General features: G+C 38.6%; 1 protein-coding gene across 1 annotated transcript in view; it reads right to left on the bottom strand.

The window, feature by feature from the left end:
• Positions 1-11,309: 11,309 nt before the first annotated feature.
• The window catches only part of LOC139721671 (sodium- and chloride-dependent glycine transporter 1-like), a gene marked incomplete at its 5' end in the record, with an annotated part of 37,122 nt that continues 30,800 nt past the window's right edge, over positions 11,310-17,631 (bottom strand). Inside the window, 5 exons of the mRNA XM_071633000.1 lie at positions 11,310-11,441; positions 12,626-12,796; positions 13,631-13,734; positions 14,725-14,824; positions 15,701-15,841. Of these exons, the coding sequence (XP_071489101.1) occupies positions 11,310-11,441; positions 12,626-12,796; positions 13,631-13,734; positions 14,725-14,824; positions 15,701-15,841 (648 nt within the window). The remainder of the gene's footprint in view (positions 11,442-12,625; positions 12,797-13,630; positions 13,735-14,724; positions 14,825-15,700; positions 15,842-17,631) is intronic.

Raw genomic sequence — 17,631 nt, 5'->3', positions numbered from 1 at the left:
CATGAAATCGGAAACTGGACTTCTCACTACCAAATAACGATGGTCCCGTTACCGAAGTCTTTAGAAGGACTGATTATTTCTGTGATTGCAGTTGATGTCAGACGCGTTTTTCTTTCGTGTGCAGCATATTACTGAAAACTTGATAGGGGGAGTATGTATCACTTGCCTTTGCCTTACACAATGTTTACCAATCGTCAGAGCGAGACCGTCTGAAGATTCTCCGCCAAAGTTTGGTCGATTAAACCAAGGTTTTGACATGATGTAAGTGAGCAATCTTATCTGTGTATCGTATTGGAGAAGAATACTAGAAAAACAAGATTTGATTGCATTGACCCTTCGCTACACACTACATTCTCGCTCTGAACGTTAGGAGTGCAAATAAATTAAACTCATAGCGACTCAAAGAGCCTATAGGCAGAGAAAGATAGGTAAAGATTGTCAAACAGATATAGAGAGGTGCACATTTTACAGACTTACAGACATACATAGCACACACATACATACACACACACACACACACACACACACACACACACACACACACGTACACACGATCAAGAATACATAAACTATACAAACACAGGGGCGGCGGAACGGGAGGGGAGGACTTCAGCCACAAGGTCTTCTTTCTGTTCTTTCTTTTTTTATTTTACCACACACAAAAAAAAAAGCGGAAAAGAAATATTAACACCTCTGACTTCCATGGTTCATATTCTTCTCGTCTACAAGCAAGGGAGGGGGGGGGGGGACAAAAAAGTTCCATGGTCTCTGATACATACACTCCTACGAACATTTAGAATAGCACACTTTCTTTGTTTGTTTGTTTTCTAATTTCCGGATGAACGCCTCTTCGGAATTACGAACCTTATTTCATTCTGGGATGGGGATCTTGGTAAGAAGAATTCCCTCTTGTACCCAGCAGCTCCCCTACCCTTAAACGTTCTGCGGCCCCCGATACATACACTACAACGAAGTAATTTGCAGTTCATCTGCAGTAATCTTCAGGACTGAAGGATGCAGAATAAACAGAAGAAGAAGAACGAACGAACGATGCAAACACCATAATTTTTCCATTTTCGGATTAACGAGCCTTCAGAATAAATCTAAGCGCGGATGAATATTAATTGCTGTTTCAATGTTTTTGTACAATATGCAAAAATCACAAACATTTCTGAACAATTAGTCGCAAATTCGATTCTTGGTGTGAAGAATTCTCACTTGTTCACAACAAAAAATATACACATGTACTTTTCTTTTTTAAATTGAAAAAAAAATAACTCTTGATGTAAAGACTTTTTTTTTTTCTATCAAAAATTCATTTTTTTTTAAATTCAAGAAGCAGGGGCCTCGATCCGTTTTCACCATGGGGGGGGGGGGGGGGGGGGGGGACGATCGTGCGAGGGAGCGGAGCAACCGAGCTGGGAGAGGGTGTGGAAGAGGGATCCCACACGAGGGAGCGAGACTTTGCATTTTCAGACCTTAAATTCAGCAATCTGGTGCACACTTTGGGTGAAATTTTTGGATTTTTTAATCTTATCCAGAAAGCAAGAAAACTAAACATTCACAGAAATAATCTTCAATGACTAAATCGCGGTATCTCAGCTCTTGATCCGCTCGTTTGTCATCACTGCGTACCAAGTGTATGGAAGTTGACGGGGGGGGGGGGGGGGGGGGTTGGCCGGGGGGAGTTAAATTGGTTATTCGAGAGCTTTTCCGCTTTTGACAAGTCTTCACTTGGCACGGCTTGAAGGTGCTGCAAACCAAAATACCCTCTTGCTCAGGGTTACAACAATTCACTGTCGAACAGGTAACCCGTCGTAAATTTGCATTTGTCCGATTAGACATTGGGACCCAGTCGATATGACTTCACATCTGTCATCCTGTGAGCGCAACATTTTTTTTTTTTTTAAATTTAGGTGATGTGTCGAACATTCATCATTATTAAACAAACACACACCCACACTCACACCCACACACACACACACACCATAACACCACACATAAAGTTGCATATGTTCAACGTGTCATAACTGGCTGATTACTATAGAGTACTTTAAAACAATGCTACAATCACTGAATATCAACAGAGGTGCACAGAGAGAAATAAAAAGACGCACACGTTTTCTTTCCAATTAATAGGCTATAACTTGCCCGTTCAATTTATCTGGAACATAATATAGCAACAAAATATTTTGCACACATAAATGACAGAGGCTTTATCTTCTTAAACAAATTTATACATGCACCAGCAATTCAATTCAGTAATGAGTACAAAACTATACATTTATCTGAGGGCAATAAGAAAGTACAAGTCATTATAAGAGTACATATATTATTCAAACGAGTCAATAGCAATATTGATCCTGAGTATTGATAGTTTAAGGAGTCATCGACTGCTGTTCAGACTACAAATGACACTTTACTACCAATTGACAGATACTCTATAATCTGGGAAATATGTTTTGTTTAAGCACAGCTATACAGTAATCTTTGAATGGATGTGCACCAAAATCTCCCAAGGCCCAAAGTGTAAGCATAAGTACGATACTATTTGACCCACTGAAAAAGAAGACAGAGGAAGTTTGACAGGTAGAAATATGATGGGAGTGATCTAAAGAACCAATTTCAGACTAATTGTGTAAGTCCAGTGTCTAGCTCTCTTTTTGAAATCTCTTCCAGCTGGAAATTTGAATCATGAACATGGAAAAAAAAGTGCAGTCTGCACCCCCCCCCCCCACACCCCCTTCCCCCAAATCTTATAACGTGATGCTTGATTTAGTTTGTCTCCTACTAGGAAGACATAAACTTCAGATAGAGCATCATAATCATTCAAAGAAATAAAAGAGACTATTAAAGCATGAACGATATATATGCTGAATTTAAGTAGTTCACTGGTTTGTTTTTGAGCTTTACAGCCCATCAGACGATGAAGTAGGGCAAAGTTATTTGATTTCAATGAAATAAAACCCCATGCATCCATGTCTACTGCTGAATCATTTCACCTCTATGCCTAGTAAGAGTTGTTTTCCAGCCGCCAAATAAAATTTGACTGCAGCATTGCATTTGCTCCTGCTGAGTTCTTTGCTAAATCTGATAGCAAGCTATCACCCATACTGGCAACAGCGCTACCCAAAGAAGGGTATTTCAGTTTCTTTCAGTTGGTACATGTCATTTTCTCCACAAGCATTTAAAATCTTATGAATTCAAACATTCAATCAAGCTACAAAATAATTGGTATTCACATCCTTCTGGACATGTTTGCTTGTACAAGTATCAATTTCAGCCTGAAATAACACCTTTGAGATTTTTCCTTCCTCACCACTGCAAGTAAATGATATGCTACTTCTTTTTTTTCCTTTCATTTTTTTCCCTCTCCCTGTGAAATATTTGCCTATTTCACAAATCTTGAAACATGCCAACATATAAAATGTTTCATCACATTAATTCATTTCCAATCATATAAGAATGCACATCATTAACTCTTTTTCTTTCTCATGAGCACTTGTTCATGTTGCTATCCATCAAATCATAGAAAGCATTATACTTTGCATGATAACTGGCCATCATACTTGAAATTGAATGAATGACAGTATGATCACAACACTGATACAGTATATATAGGATACAGCAAACACTAATGTTGTAAATTATGTTTAATGTCTTTCCCTCTTTATTTAACCCACTCCATACTGAATTCTGAAATCCCCATAAAACTTAGTACACATACTACCAGGTTCCCATAGGGAACAGATTAAGTTTCTTTCACCATAATCAAAGCTCTGACTATTGGCGTATAAGGTCTCGTGTCCTCTTTTACTGCCTTCTCCACAATTTACACGTTGGGTCATCACACACATCTGTTGTGTGCCTGTAATTCCTAGAATTGTATCAGATTTACATGCGTCCAATCATTGTGGAATACACTACCTGATAGCAACCTCCTTGAAAAACAAATAACAAAAAACCCCAAACAAACAAACAAACAAAAAACACCCAAAAGCAATGTAATAAAAAAAAAAGTTCGGGTTTGTAGGTTGCTGGATGTTGGGAGGATTATGGTTTTGGGTGTAAGGTGTTGTGTGTTTGGTGTATGGTGTTACGTTCTGAGTGTTGGATGTTGGGTGATGGGTGTTAGGAAATGGGTGTTGAGTGGCGGTGGTGTTCCTAGCTGCTACACCTAAGGTTTCTATTCATAGTTTTGTTTTCTATTTTCTGAGTATTTTTTTCAGAGTGCAATGAATGGAAGATGAGCTTAACGGGAAACTCAAATTGTAGACAATCCTAAAAAACTCACGGTTCACACAATTTAGTAATCTATAGTCACATAAAAACATCATAACAAAGAGTGGACTACTAGTATCTAAATACGAGAATATTACCTTCTCTATCATTTGACAAAACTATCATGGAACTTGTACAAACTACATCTACTTCTGGTCACATCTTGGCACAAGCATCAAAAATAAAGATAAAATTGCAAAACTATTCAGAATGTCAAAGACATCACCAAATGACAACTTTACCCCTATGTCACGTGACCAATAACCATTCTTTTCAACAAGAAATATTAAGAAAGATAGTGGCATCACACATCAAAAATGGAAGCACATTAACAAGGTGTAATTTACATAATCATTACAAGTTTGTGACGTACACTGCAGCATGTTCAAGAGGAACTGCTTTCCATAGAGTCCCACATACATGATTATTAACTAGCACACGATGGGGATGTTGCGATTACCTACACATTCATTGTCTATGTTCATTAATCAGTGATCCGTATTGTATTGATTTCATTGTGCGTTTCTTTCACATCTCTACAGAAATCTGGCACTGGATCTTGGCACTGGCTGTAAAACTCAATAGGGGCATTGGAAATACACAAACAAAGACAATCTATTCATTTATACTTACTGACGGCTATCTATTTTTTTTTTTTTTCATTAGCGGTAACATTTTGGCAACTGTGTATCCCATTTAGAGTGTATTTGGGAAAATTCTAAGACAATTTCAGTGAGTTATTGAAATTGCAATCAAGAACCAAATTAGCAGAAGGTGACAGAAGCATGCTGCTTTCAAGAGAAAAATAAAGAATTTCACACCTTGCTGACAACATTCAATACAAGTATGTTATGGGATGCAATATTTCTTTGAGTTGTTGATTTTGGAAATTTTTGGTCAACTCGCAAAAGTCACAAAATTGAACACCTGTGTGTCAAGTATCTGACACATTCCTGGCTAAATTCCAGCTGAGCATCACCATTTCTGATAAAAATTTCAGTTTAAGCACCATCACCTATGAGAAATTCACTTCATCGCAGCATTCACGATAAGGAAGATGTATGGAGGCACTGTGTTGTGTTTTGACAAAGGCAAAATTCAGATTACCACAGAACTCACAGGGTTGTACACAAATATATTGCTCACTTCATTAGACCTCTATACTAGTAGAGGGTGGTAGATGATTCAAGCAAACCAAGGACGAGGTAATGTCTAAATGGAGATGTCTTACAATAAACCAGAAATTTTGGCTTGCACGAAACTTTTTTCAAAACTTTTATTAAGTTAAGATTAGCAAAAGTAAAGTGCACGCAATAGTTGTTACACCATTGTATCTCAATGCACTGAGTGATGGTGGCATTTCACGATATTTTTCATGCCGTGAAAAAGGCCATCGGCTCCAAATGGCGAAAGTTTCATGCTGCGGACATTTCTGGTTCTACAGTACACTGATGCATGCACTTTGGATTCAGATTTATCCATCCAATCTGCTTCGTATCCTAAACTTATTGGCATTTCACTCGAGAGCCAAACCATGATCTGATTCTAAACCCAAGGCACCTTCTACTACTCACTGTATGCAACATCTATAATGTCCGTGCATTGTGTGGCAACGTGCAAGTTACGGAATTGAAATTAGTTGGATAACCATTGCCACAGTGGGGGCCATGTGATAACCAATACTGTTGCCTTTGCAACTTTTGGCCCTAGGTCTGTTGTTGCAGAGCAAACTTGATAAAAGTGAAAAAAAAAAAGGAAGAATCTTGCTGACTTTGAATATCATCTATAATCGTGCTTCTCACAATGTCGGCAAAAAATGAAATAAAATAAAATACAAAGAGTCATAATTAATCTGACTGGGCCTCAAAACTATTTGTAGGAGCCATTGTGGGCCTTGGGTTGAAAAAGATTGAGAAGCATGGATCAGTACATAAGAAATAACACACACAACAAAAAAAAATGAGTTGGGCGGATTTCATGACAATAAATGTTTGCATCGTAGGCAGTAGTGTTGGCACTTCCAGATGGTGAGAATGAAGAGATAACCTTTGACCTCTAGGGCACTAGCTATACTCACAAACAAAGATTACTTTGGGTTCTGCCCCTCCTACAATGGGCATAATAAAGCGTATACATGTACATCTCTCAACTATGGGCAATTTCATTCACTTTTCTTCCTTTCAATAGCAATGCAACAAACTAAGAAAGGACATGTCCTTTTTGCTGTAAACTTTGTATGCTAACACAGTATTTCAGTTCTTCTTGTATTTTTCTAATATTCTGATGGAGGAATATTTCAAACCGATTAGATCAAGGGCTCTTTGTCTTTCATATTAAGCAATACCCATCAGCATCACTTTGCTTTATCATATTGGACAGATATTCCATTGATTATGAACACTAATTATCAGAGACATCTTGCAATATCTGCAAATGAGTTGATTTTCAATATCAAAAGAATTCAGACAATGTTCATCAACATAACAGACAAAACAGGATCAAGAAGGGATAGATACTCCTGGGATACTAAGAAAGTGTAAATGTAATCATGCATAATGTCAAGATTTTTATCTTTGGTACCAATTGTCACTGCTCAATTTCAAGTACAATATACTTTTTGCACAATCTACGATGAGGGTGTGGATGAACAAATCTTAATGCTGATTTACAGAAATGAAAGACGCTTGAGCCATCGACAGCAATATCAAAGTATAAATCCCTTTGGTTGTACAATCATGGCATTCCATTCATGCTTCATGGGCATACAAAAAACTGTGTCACTGAAGTACATACAAGTCCATTAACAGTCAAACTTTTATGTACATAGATACAACACACATACATGTATACATTGTACATGTGCACTTGAATAACAAGATAATTCCTTGAGTATTGCATTGATTTACTTTCCTTGTACAATATGCTATGAAATGTTACCCTTTGCACACTTCAGTAACTGGATTTTCCCTTCACGGCCATAACTTCTTTGTCTTTGGAACTGTTCACACGCAAGCATTAAAGTCACTGGCCATCGTGCAGCCCCACTGCCACATCCCATACTGAGTGTATCTTGAATGTGCAACATCGACGACCTGAGCAGCACAGCGCAATTGAAAGAAAGCTTTCTTTGATCACAATCTTGTGCACTTCGAAACAGATATCAAAATGGTGCCTCGTGGCTAGATTCATCAAATGCCTGCAAACTCTATACACAGATGAAATTTCAGCACATTCAAAAATTTCTCAGACCACCTAATAAAGCTACACCACAAACCTCTAATGTCTTTAATATCAAAGCTCAATGGCAGTGCAAATATTCCGACTTCATGGTATTTTCATTTTTCATGCACCACTGTTGTTGCTCTGTCCCAGTCTACAGAGAGCTATTGAGGTGGGCAGATTGTGAAGAATGCAATAAAACGTTATACAACAGAACATGATGTTTATTTATGAATGGTAGAGATGCAGATTAGAGTACTGTACAAGAGACCTCTTCAGGAGTCAATGAATTGGTACACACTCTCAGCCAAGTTCTCAAGACCTACTGGGCATCGTGTGATTGGTAGAAAACTCCTACTGTAAAACCATTCATGCCTCTTCACAATCAGTGGCAGTGACAACACCCCTTGAGCATAGAAAATAAATGAGTAGATAATGCAAGAAACACAAATAGACGAATAGACAAAAAAAAAATATCACTTAAGGTGATTAATACCCCCGCCCCGTGACGACAGTCTTACCCAAGGAATGATCTTTCCTTGATCTTCTGCCATTTAAATGCCGTTACCATGGCAACGCAGCTTCCGACACGTCCGAAAAATATGTCTTGCACATCTTCCCACCAAGACTATTGTGTGTGCCACATTTCATAAGCTTTTGTCAAAAACTGAGGAAGTAGTTCAATCCACAAGATCTTTCCTTGATCTTCCGCCATTAATATGCCGTTACCATGGCAACGCAGCTTCCGACACGTCCAAAAAATGTCTTGCACATCTTCCCACCAAGACCAATGTGTGTGCCACATTTCATGAGCTTCAGTCGAATACAGAGGAAGTAGTTCAATCCGCAAGATCTTTCCTTGATCTTCTGCCATTTATATGCCGTTACCATGGCAACGCAGCTTCCGACACGTCTGAAAAATATGTCTTCCACATCTTCCCACCAAGATCAAGGTGTGTGCCACATTTCATAAGCTTTGGTCAAAAAACTGAGGAAGTAGTTAAATCCGCAAGATCTTTCCTTGATCTTCTGCCATTAATATGCCGTTACCATGGCAACGTACTTTCGGGTACTGTCAAAAAATGCGTCTTGCACATCTACAACCAAAGGCACACATCTGTACCAAGTTTCATGGAAATTGGGCAAAAACTGAGGAAGTAGTTTGCAACACAAAATTTTCCATCATTTTGGCTCATAATATGTGAGCTGTTACCATGGCAACATACTTTTTGTCACTGTCAAGAAATGTGTCATGCTGACCTATATCCTAAGACAAACATTCAATATGAATTCCATGAGAATTGGAAGAACACTGATGAAGCAGTTTTGCCATGAAGCATTTTGCCCTATATTTTACCAATAACATGCCGTTACCATGGCAACGTACTTTTTGCCACTGCAGAAATATGTGTCTTGCACATTAACATATTCAGATGAACATCTGTACCTAATTTCATAAAAATTGATCAAAAACTGTGGGAGGAGTTCGCGACGCAAGATTTGTACCCATTTTTGCCCATAATATGCCGTTACCATGGCAACGTACTTTTGGGTACTGTCAAAAAATACGTCTTGCACATCTACAACCCAAGGCACACATCTGTGCCAAGTTTTATGGGAATCGGTTGAAAAATGAGGAAGTAGTTCGCGACGCAAGATTTGCAACGGACCGACCGCCCGACCGACCGACCGCCCGACTGCCCGACCGTCCGCTGATTCCTATATACCCCCTTCAAATTTCGTTTGACGGGGGTATAATGAAAATAACAATGATGAAAAAAAAAAAAACCCTTTGTGCGACTCAACATTTTTCACACGGCTCAGGAGTTGGCATCTTAAAGGAGGAGAGAGAACTCTTAATAAGAATGCATGACAAACTGACATGATACACTATATGATAGGAAAAAATAATTCATAAAACAGATAGCCCATTCCAAAATTGAGGACAAAGTCCCCATCCTTGGAAGGGCTTGGGGACATCATTCAGAGCACATTTCTTCTTGTAAACAAAAGGGAAATCACATCCCGCCTGTGGATGGTGCCGCCATATGGTACAAACTTTGACGTCATAACATGAATATTTCCTCTTAGCATTGCTTCTTTTATATATATTTCCATCTGGTTTTCCCTCGGCACAGAACATCAACTACAGCCCATATCCTCTGCACATGCTTACACATGGCAGTGTAATTCCATAACCTATCCCACGGGATACGCAAAATCTTTATCACAAAGTTTTCAAAATCATGTCTACCATCAAGCCAGGTAGAGTGAGTCACCATCTACAAACTCTGGGCAGTCATCATGGAATAAAAAAAAATAAAAAAATAAAAAAAATACATATATTCCTAGTTATTGCACAACGTGTGTGTTTTGACTAGCAATATTGTTACATACGATCACACACTGCTGGCGACATAGTGCCCTCCAAAATTTAATACTGTTATAGAAAATTTGATTTGTTTCACATCTGATGGTGATGTGAAATTAATCCATTAGCCACTGAAATGCCCCAAACCACCCATCTTGTTAATCCCTGAAATGCCTAAAACCATCCATCTGTATTTTAAAAAAAAAAGCCGTTTTATGCTTTACCATTTTTTGTTTTCACATAGAATATATAATTATGTAATTTGAAAAAGGTCAAAGGTCAACAAATGTATGTCAAAACTACCTCTGTGACGCACCGTTCTCTTGGTAAAGTTTCAGGCATTCAAATAAACATAAATTGATAAAAGACAAAAATAAACATGCAGTGAGCTATAGCATACCATTTAGAATGTTGTCAAAATGAGAGCAATATTGCTGTACATTCCAGTGTAAAATAGGCCATTATGTACAGAATCTTCAGTGGCAAAAGGGATCAAGTAAAGGATTGACTCACTTTCTAATCTTATGGCATTTATGTGCCCGTTTAACTGCAGAGTGATTACAATGAAGAAGTGTAAATACGGTGTATATAATACAGGAAGTCCAACATATAATTGCCAACATATGAAACGAACGCAAATAGGCACCTTATCACCTGCCTTAATAAGGTTTTCATTTCTTTTTGGCCCAGCTAATCTCACAAAATAGAAAAAGGGCCAGTATAAGTATTTACACAAAGGGACTTTTGATCCTGCTTTGCAAGAATACTACTGTATACGCTATAATTTTTGCGTACATAAATTTTCGCGAATTGCCGCTGTCACACATTTTCGCGAGTGGTTAAATTCGCGATTGGGGGACCAGAGAAAATATGAAGTGGCAAAGAAAGTGTGAATTTTCAACTTACTAGCAAATAAGAATGATACTAGTTATATACTGCATGAAAAAAACTTACCAAACTCTGCAAACTAGTAAGTTAGAATTCAACATTTTTGAAGTGGTTAAGTCCATCGCGCTAGATTTCTGACGAGTGGTCCCCTTGCGATAATGGATTGGCTCTCTACAGTATTCGTAAGTAGACGTGGACGAGCGTAAACAAGCTTAGCCAGTATGGTCTGTTCGGTAAGCCGTGACATGGTATACTAGTACTGAAATGGTCGTATCATCAAAGCAAGGGATTCATTTTGGAAGGTAATATTTTCGCGTGTTGTTAATTTCGCGAATAGCTCCCGACTCGCGAAATTCGCGAAAATAAAACCCCCGCGAAATATATAGCGTATACAGTACTACATCCTACTTTGTTTTGCTGAGTGCCCACTTCAGCACAAGTACAGTAAACAAATCACGTATACATGATTCAGTCATGTGAAAGCGAAAAACTTAAGAAAAAAATCAAAGAAAGATGCAAATGCTATCTTGTACGTGCCGAGGTCGAGCTTTTATACTTTCTGGTCCACGACTTTCAGCTCAAACTTGTTTCTGTTTGGAATGGGAGGATAACCAGCCTTCTCGCGATTCTCCGGCAGGGCAGGACCCCACAACTCCGATGGTCTGGAAGTCGCTCTTAGCCGCTGGAAAGACAAGCACAGAGACAAAGGGAAATTATGAGAGGTTCTCTTCCTCAATTCTCATATTTCGTAAAAGTGGATATTTTCGCGCAACTAATTTTTTGCACTCGGCGGGGTAAGAAGAGTATCGGGTGTTTTTAATTCCGCAGAATCAAGACATCGACTACTTGAACATATGGTAAGCAAAAATATTCATGTGTTTTTATTTTCGCGCTAGTTTCAGGTTGCGTGAGATGCGCGAAAATTCTAACACCGCGAAAATTTCCACTTTTACAGTAGCACTGCTCTGCCATAGCTTTGGATCAACGATTTCCGGTCATCCGAGTCCAGCAATCTCTAAAGCTGGATTTACAAGTAGAAACTTTCTTAGCAAACTCCACATCTTCCTCTCACACATTATTTTGTTAGAGAGCGAAGCAGTTTGTCAAATAGTCAACCAGAATCACCTTTGCATTCATGCAAAAGGCCCTTAGATGTTCTACTCAACTTTGATGGTTGTAACAGGGATGCAAGCAAACCTTGCAAACAGCACTGAAGTATTCCGAAGGCTTGAAAGGCATTTTTTGGTGAAAAAACAGTAATTTCACATTTCCTGCAATAGACATGCAGAAGTGTAATTTTGGAAAAACAGTGTTTTCCATGAAACTTGGACATTTTTGGGGAAAAAGAACAGTACAAAATATTGTTTTGAAAGAAAGTCACAGTTGGCATCTCTGATTTGGTGAAGTCACATGCAGAGACAATAGAAGTTTAAATGAAACCAGACATGAATTCAGTAATGAGTTACACTTTATGATTTCAACAGAAAATTAATGAAAACAATGCGACATAGATCAGTCATTACATGATGTTACGCCCCAGGTATCGCTATAGACTACGCAGCGTGCTAAACCGTATCTAAAGTGGTGCTAGTTGTGAGTGATCCATTGCCGCTGGCATGGCTTATTTTTTTAATTTTTTATATTACTACTATGATATTTTCATGTGTTGTTGTTGTTGCTCAGTTTTATTTTCACACATTTTTATTTTCATGGTTCAGAGGTATAATTTTCATGCAAAAATTTCAACCCGCCCAGTACCCTGTTAAGTTGCATATTATGTTTGCTAAATCCACATGCATTTTTGGGTGCCATTCCCCTTTAAACTGCTACCTATTGGGCCCCACTGGGCCACTCTAGTGGTCTCACCTCCATTAGGGAGCCCGACTTCTGCCTGATGACGATGTAGATGGCATAGACAAATATAAGAAGTATGGAGGACATGGTGAGACTCCAGCCAATGGCCTGGGCCCAGGGTGGGAACACATAGTCATCATAGTAAGCGGGCACCTGATCCACAAAGCCGAAGATCATGATCACCTGTGTGCAGAAGAAATGATATCATGCGCAAGCCTTTAGGGGAGGCTATCATTAATGCTTGCATGCATATATAAATGAAATTCAAATACACTGCTCTCTACACTGTAAAACCAGAAATATTTGCTCACTTGAAGAAATTTCCACAAACTTTGCAAGCCAAGATTTGTGAAATTAAAATACACACAAAAGTTCTCGTTAACATAATATATAATGCACTGAATGGTAGAGGAAATACATTAAAATCTAATGCTGTGAACAAGGCCATCAGCTTCAATTTGCAAAAAAAAATTTCACGCACAAATATTTCTGGTTTTATAATATTTAGCAAGCTATGTCTGCATTCATGCAAAATGTAGACCCGACAGATGAAAATAAGACAAATAGAGTTGGAAAAAGACACTAGATACTCATCTTCACAATAATCAAATTGGTGTTTCTCTGTATATTCCAGTTTCATGCATAATCGACAAAGTAGATATCTGAATGACAATGAGCACGTATACATGCAGTCATGACATAACACATGTAGGAAAAGCACTATATAAGACTCTCGCTCTTACCCCTTTCAATGTACATTCAAGCAGAAATATCAAACATTACATTGCAAAAAATACAGTACATGGGACCAGCACCCTGCGCTGTTGCAACTGCACAGAATGATATCTTTTGGAGGTTGAGCTTATGAACATGCACATCTTTTTTTTTTTTAAACGAAGTGGAGCATCTTTCCCAATGCCTACTACATGGGAAGGATTCTGCAAAATTCATACTACTTTATATTCTCTGGGTGTAAGGAGGAGGTTGGGTGAGGTGAGAGAATGCATATCCACATACCACAATGAAGATGGGCACGACTGCATACCACATGGCCATCCACCACCACAAGAAGGGAACATCGCCGATCATGTAGGATATGTCCTTGAGGAAACGGCGTCCACCTAGGAATCAAGGGCAGAGACAGGTAGGTGAGAGAGCATCAGGATACAATTGTATGCTTAGAAATCAGTTGACATGAACTTTATGTCACATGTCCCTCAAAGACTGATGACGCCCTATAACGGCCTCAAAGTTGAAAGTTTTCTCAAGAAATTTCATAGAGACACAATCTCCAGACTTCAACAGCAGATTAACAATTAAACCCTGATTATCTCTACCAATGAATTCCCACTGAAGTTTTACAACTGAAGTACTACAGCATGAATACAACATGCTAGTGTAACACTGTTGCTTGTGCTGGAAAGATTAAAAAAAAATAATAATTCCCCTATTTATGAGCATTTTTTTTTAAAGCAAAAACATAGTTTTAAGAAGGGCTCAAAATTCATCTTCGTCCATTTGGAATTTGCTTGCAACATATTGAAAGGTTCTACCAAGAAACTGATTTGGCCGACACAATTTGCTAGGATAATGACTTATTTTTGAAGTATTTTGAGATCAAAAGTGCGAAGTAATACAAGTACACTGTAGGCATACCCAATTTACAGTCCTGAGTTTACAACTACATGATGATCAAAATGTGCCCTAGTAGCAGTAGAATTAAATCCCATGTAGCTGAATAGCTGCCCATGTGACTAACTCTCATGCAAAGGGATACTGCTCTGTCTAGATATATTGTAATTGATGTAATCGTTTTTAAAATATCACTTCGGCAATCATGATCAGGAATGTTCCGGGACTGCAATACTTCTGGTGTACCTTTTGGGGTAATACTTTGCATTTTCATTGTAGTAATCCAACTCTAATATTTGATGCAGAAAATTCCTAATGAATTCACTTGAATTTGAATTTGAATTTGAACTGAAAAAGAGTTATCACAGTGTTATTTCAGATATTTCTTATGCATATGCCTCCATCTTAGAGCAAAAATCAACCGTTTCTGCAAATATATGAATATTACGTTTTACCTATTGAGTTGAGAAATAACTTACCATACACATAGCTTACTGCCAAGGATTCAAAGATGACAATAATCATAGGTGTGAAACCCGCTGAGTACCAATTGAAGAGCTCAAAGACATAGACGCCTCCCTGGATATATCAGGTAGGGACAAAAGAAGAGTGAATTTATTATTATTATTATTATTATTATTATTATTATTATTATTATCATTATTATGATTATCATTATTATTATTATTAATAGTATCTTTATTCAACAAATCATTAATTGCAGCCAGAGGCTGAATTACAAATGATTTTACAAAAGTGAAAGATATACATACACAGCATTACATAAAAATACAAATGCAAAATTACAAAATCAAAATAACACGCAGGCTCTCACAAAACAAGAACAATTCAAACAAGAAAGAAAGAAATTTGACAAATGTGGTATCTCGAGAATTTAACCAAAATGAATATGACTGATGCGGTACTGAGAAAACATTTTTCCTCTCATTGTAGAAGAACTTTAAACACAAGGGTGAAATTTGCTGATAAGGTATTGGGTACAACTCGTTTTTCTCAAAACTTTGGAGCTGAAGGGCATTGTGACAGTGAATGATTGATACAGTATTGAAAATGTTTTCTTGTATACCTTCAACACTGCAGAACATTAAAAGAGTGAATATGACTCATATGGATTGGAAAAAGCTTTTCTCATAGCCTACGAATTTACAACATATAAAAGACGATGAAAATAACCCATTTGGTATTAGGAACATGTTTTTTTTTTCCCCTCACAAGTTAAAGAGCTTGCAAAAGTAAGAGCAAAAATGACTCATAAGGTAAGGGAACATATATCTCGTAACTTCCAACTTTATAAGATTTTGAGAGATTTCCACAGATAAAAATATTTGCGTCCTTATATTTTTGAGCCAGCTTCCAGTCATGCGAAATGGAAGAGAACTTTCACACTGCAAAAATATCCACTTTTATAGTATGTGCAAGATGAGGATTAGTGACCTGGGTTGTCAGGGGAAGTCCCAGGAACAGCATGAAGATGCAGGTGCCGAGGATAACGAAGTAGCGCTTCTTGTGCAGAATGGGGTAGTCATCCTTGAACTCGTCAACCAGCGCTGTGATGCATGTCTCCAGGGTGACGAACTGAAACGAGAAGAAAGAGGGTTATGAGAAAGCCGAGTAGATAGCTCTCCTGATAACAAGCAGGTGCTGTATAGGGCAGGAATAGTGAGTCTAATCTTTTATGAATCGAGACTTCCCAATAACTTCGTGAGTGATTAAATTCATGATTGTGGAGTACAGTACTGTAATGGAGAAACGAATGCCTGCATGCGGCATTCATGTCACACTCAGAGTGAATATTTCTGCACGTTTTTAAATTCGCAAAGAGCACCAGCTCATAAAATTTGCAAAAATAAAAACCTCACGAAATATACAGCGCATACAGTACATCGATCTTTTCATGACACATCTTTACTGTGGAGGAACCTGTGTGTGTCTGTGTGTAAGGCTAACAAATTTAGACAATGAAGTTGTCAGTGAAATATGAGTTGGCACAAAAGTATGCATTGCTGGGAAAGCAATTTGCAGCAATGTGCAAAGAAAGCCTGCAATCGAATACATTCCACTTCAGCAACCAACCATGACCCATGACATTCCACAACACAAAAAAGGAAAATGATCTGTTATTTTTCCGGGGATGGCCTAAGTGCATCCAAATAGAACACATTTGTTTGCGCTAACCGGATACATTCGATCCACTCCAGGCAAGTCAAATCAGGAGGTTCAAGAGATTAGTGCCCCAATAGTCGTAGACCTGTTTACAGTGCGAGGCTCGGCCGCGGCTCGGCCGCGGCCGTGCCCAGCCCTGCTTCAGTGTAAACGCGCAAAAGGCCAAATGCGAGGCAAAAATTGGCCTAGCATTTGGCCTTGCTCTGGAGGTGGTCTCGGCCGCAGCCGAGCCACGGCCAAGCCTGGCCTTTTCTTGGTGTAAACGCAAACTGGGCCAAATGCGCGGCCAATTGCGCGGCCAATTTTAGTCTGGCTTCCAAACCCTCTGCCTGTATCTTTTGTTATTCAGGATATTAACCCCCTCAACGTCGAAAACTAGTATAGTTTAAGGTGGTTTTGTCCTGCAAAGGATTCTTTCCTTCGGCAAAGGCCTTTGCCCGAACGGCAATCGTCGCCACGGAATTCATTTGGCAAAGGGTCTGAAAACCAGACAATACCAAATTGCATTTGTTTACAAGCAGAGCGCCACTACGACAAAATATTGAAAGGTTTGAATCAAAAGCGCGGCCGAGCCCGGCAGTGTAAACGGGCAAAATTGCTGGGCCCAGCCTCGCAATTGAGGCTGGGCTCGGCCGCGGCTCGGCCCAGCCCAGCCCCGCACTGTAAACGGGGTCTTATTCTCCGTGAACCTATGTTTGATGCTGCTACTTAAAAATATCTGATTGAAGTATATGTACCAAACTAGATCTGTCTCACAAATACAAAGACAGCTGATCCATGTCCCACTGCATAATGACCAGCCACTCTCTATAGAAGAAAAAAATGAATCTTTATGATGGTAATTACTTTTTACCTTCCCTACTCATAAATGCTGAGTTGTTCAAAATTTGGTGAAGACAAGGGGATTTGCAAATAGAAATTGGCAAAGATTGATGAACTAAGACTTAAAATTACTTGGCTGGATATATTTGGACACTAGTCTGACATGTCAATTACTGTAAAAATGGATATTTTTGCGCGAGTAATTTTTTCCGCTCAGCTGGGAAAGATGAATTTTGCGTGTTTTTTAATTCTGCAGAGTCAGGAAGCTAACTACTGGAACATATGGTATACCAACATATTTGTGTGCTTTTATTTTCCCTCTAGCTTCTGATTGCGTGAAATGTGCAAAAATTTCAACGCCACAAAAATTTCCACTGTTA

This window comes from Diadema antillarum, unplaced genomic scaffold, assembly GCF_040938485.1.
Source record: "Diadema antillarum isolate AM-2024a unplaced genomic scaffold, OU_Dant_1.0 scf00000146, whole genome shotgun sequence".
NCBI classification, from domain to species: Eukaryota; Metazoa; Echinodermata; class Echinoidea; order Diadematoida; family Diadematidae; genus Diadema; species Diadema antillarum.
Note: the sequence above shows the minus strand (reverse complement) of the source record. Positions and strands in the feature narration are given on the sequence as shown.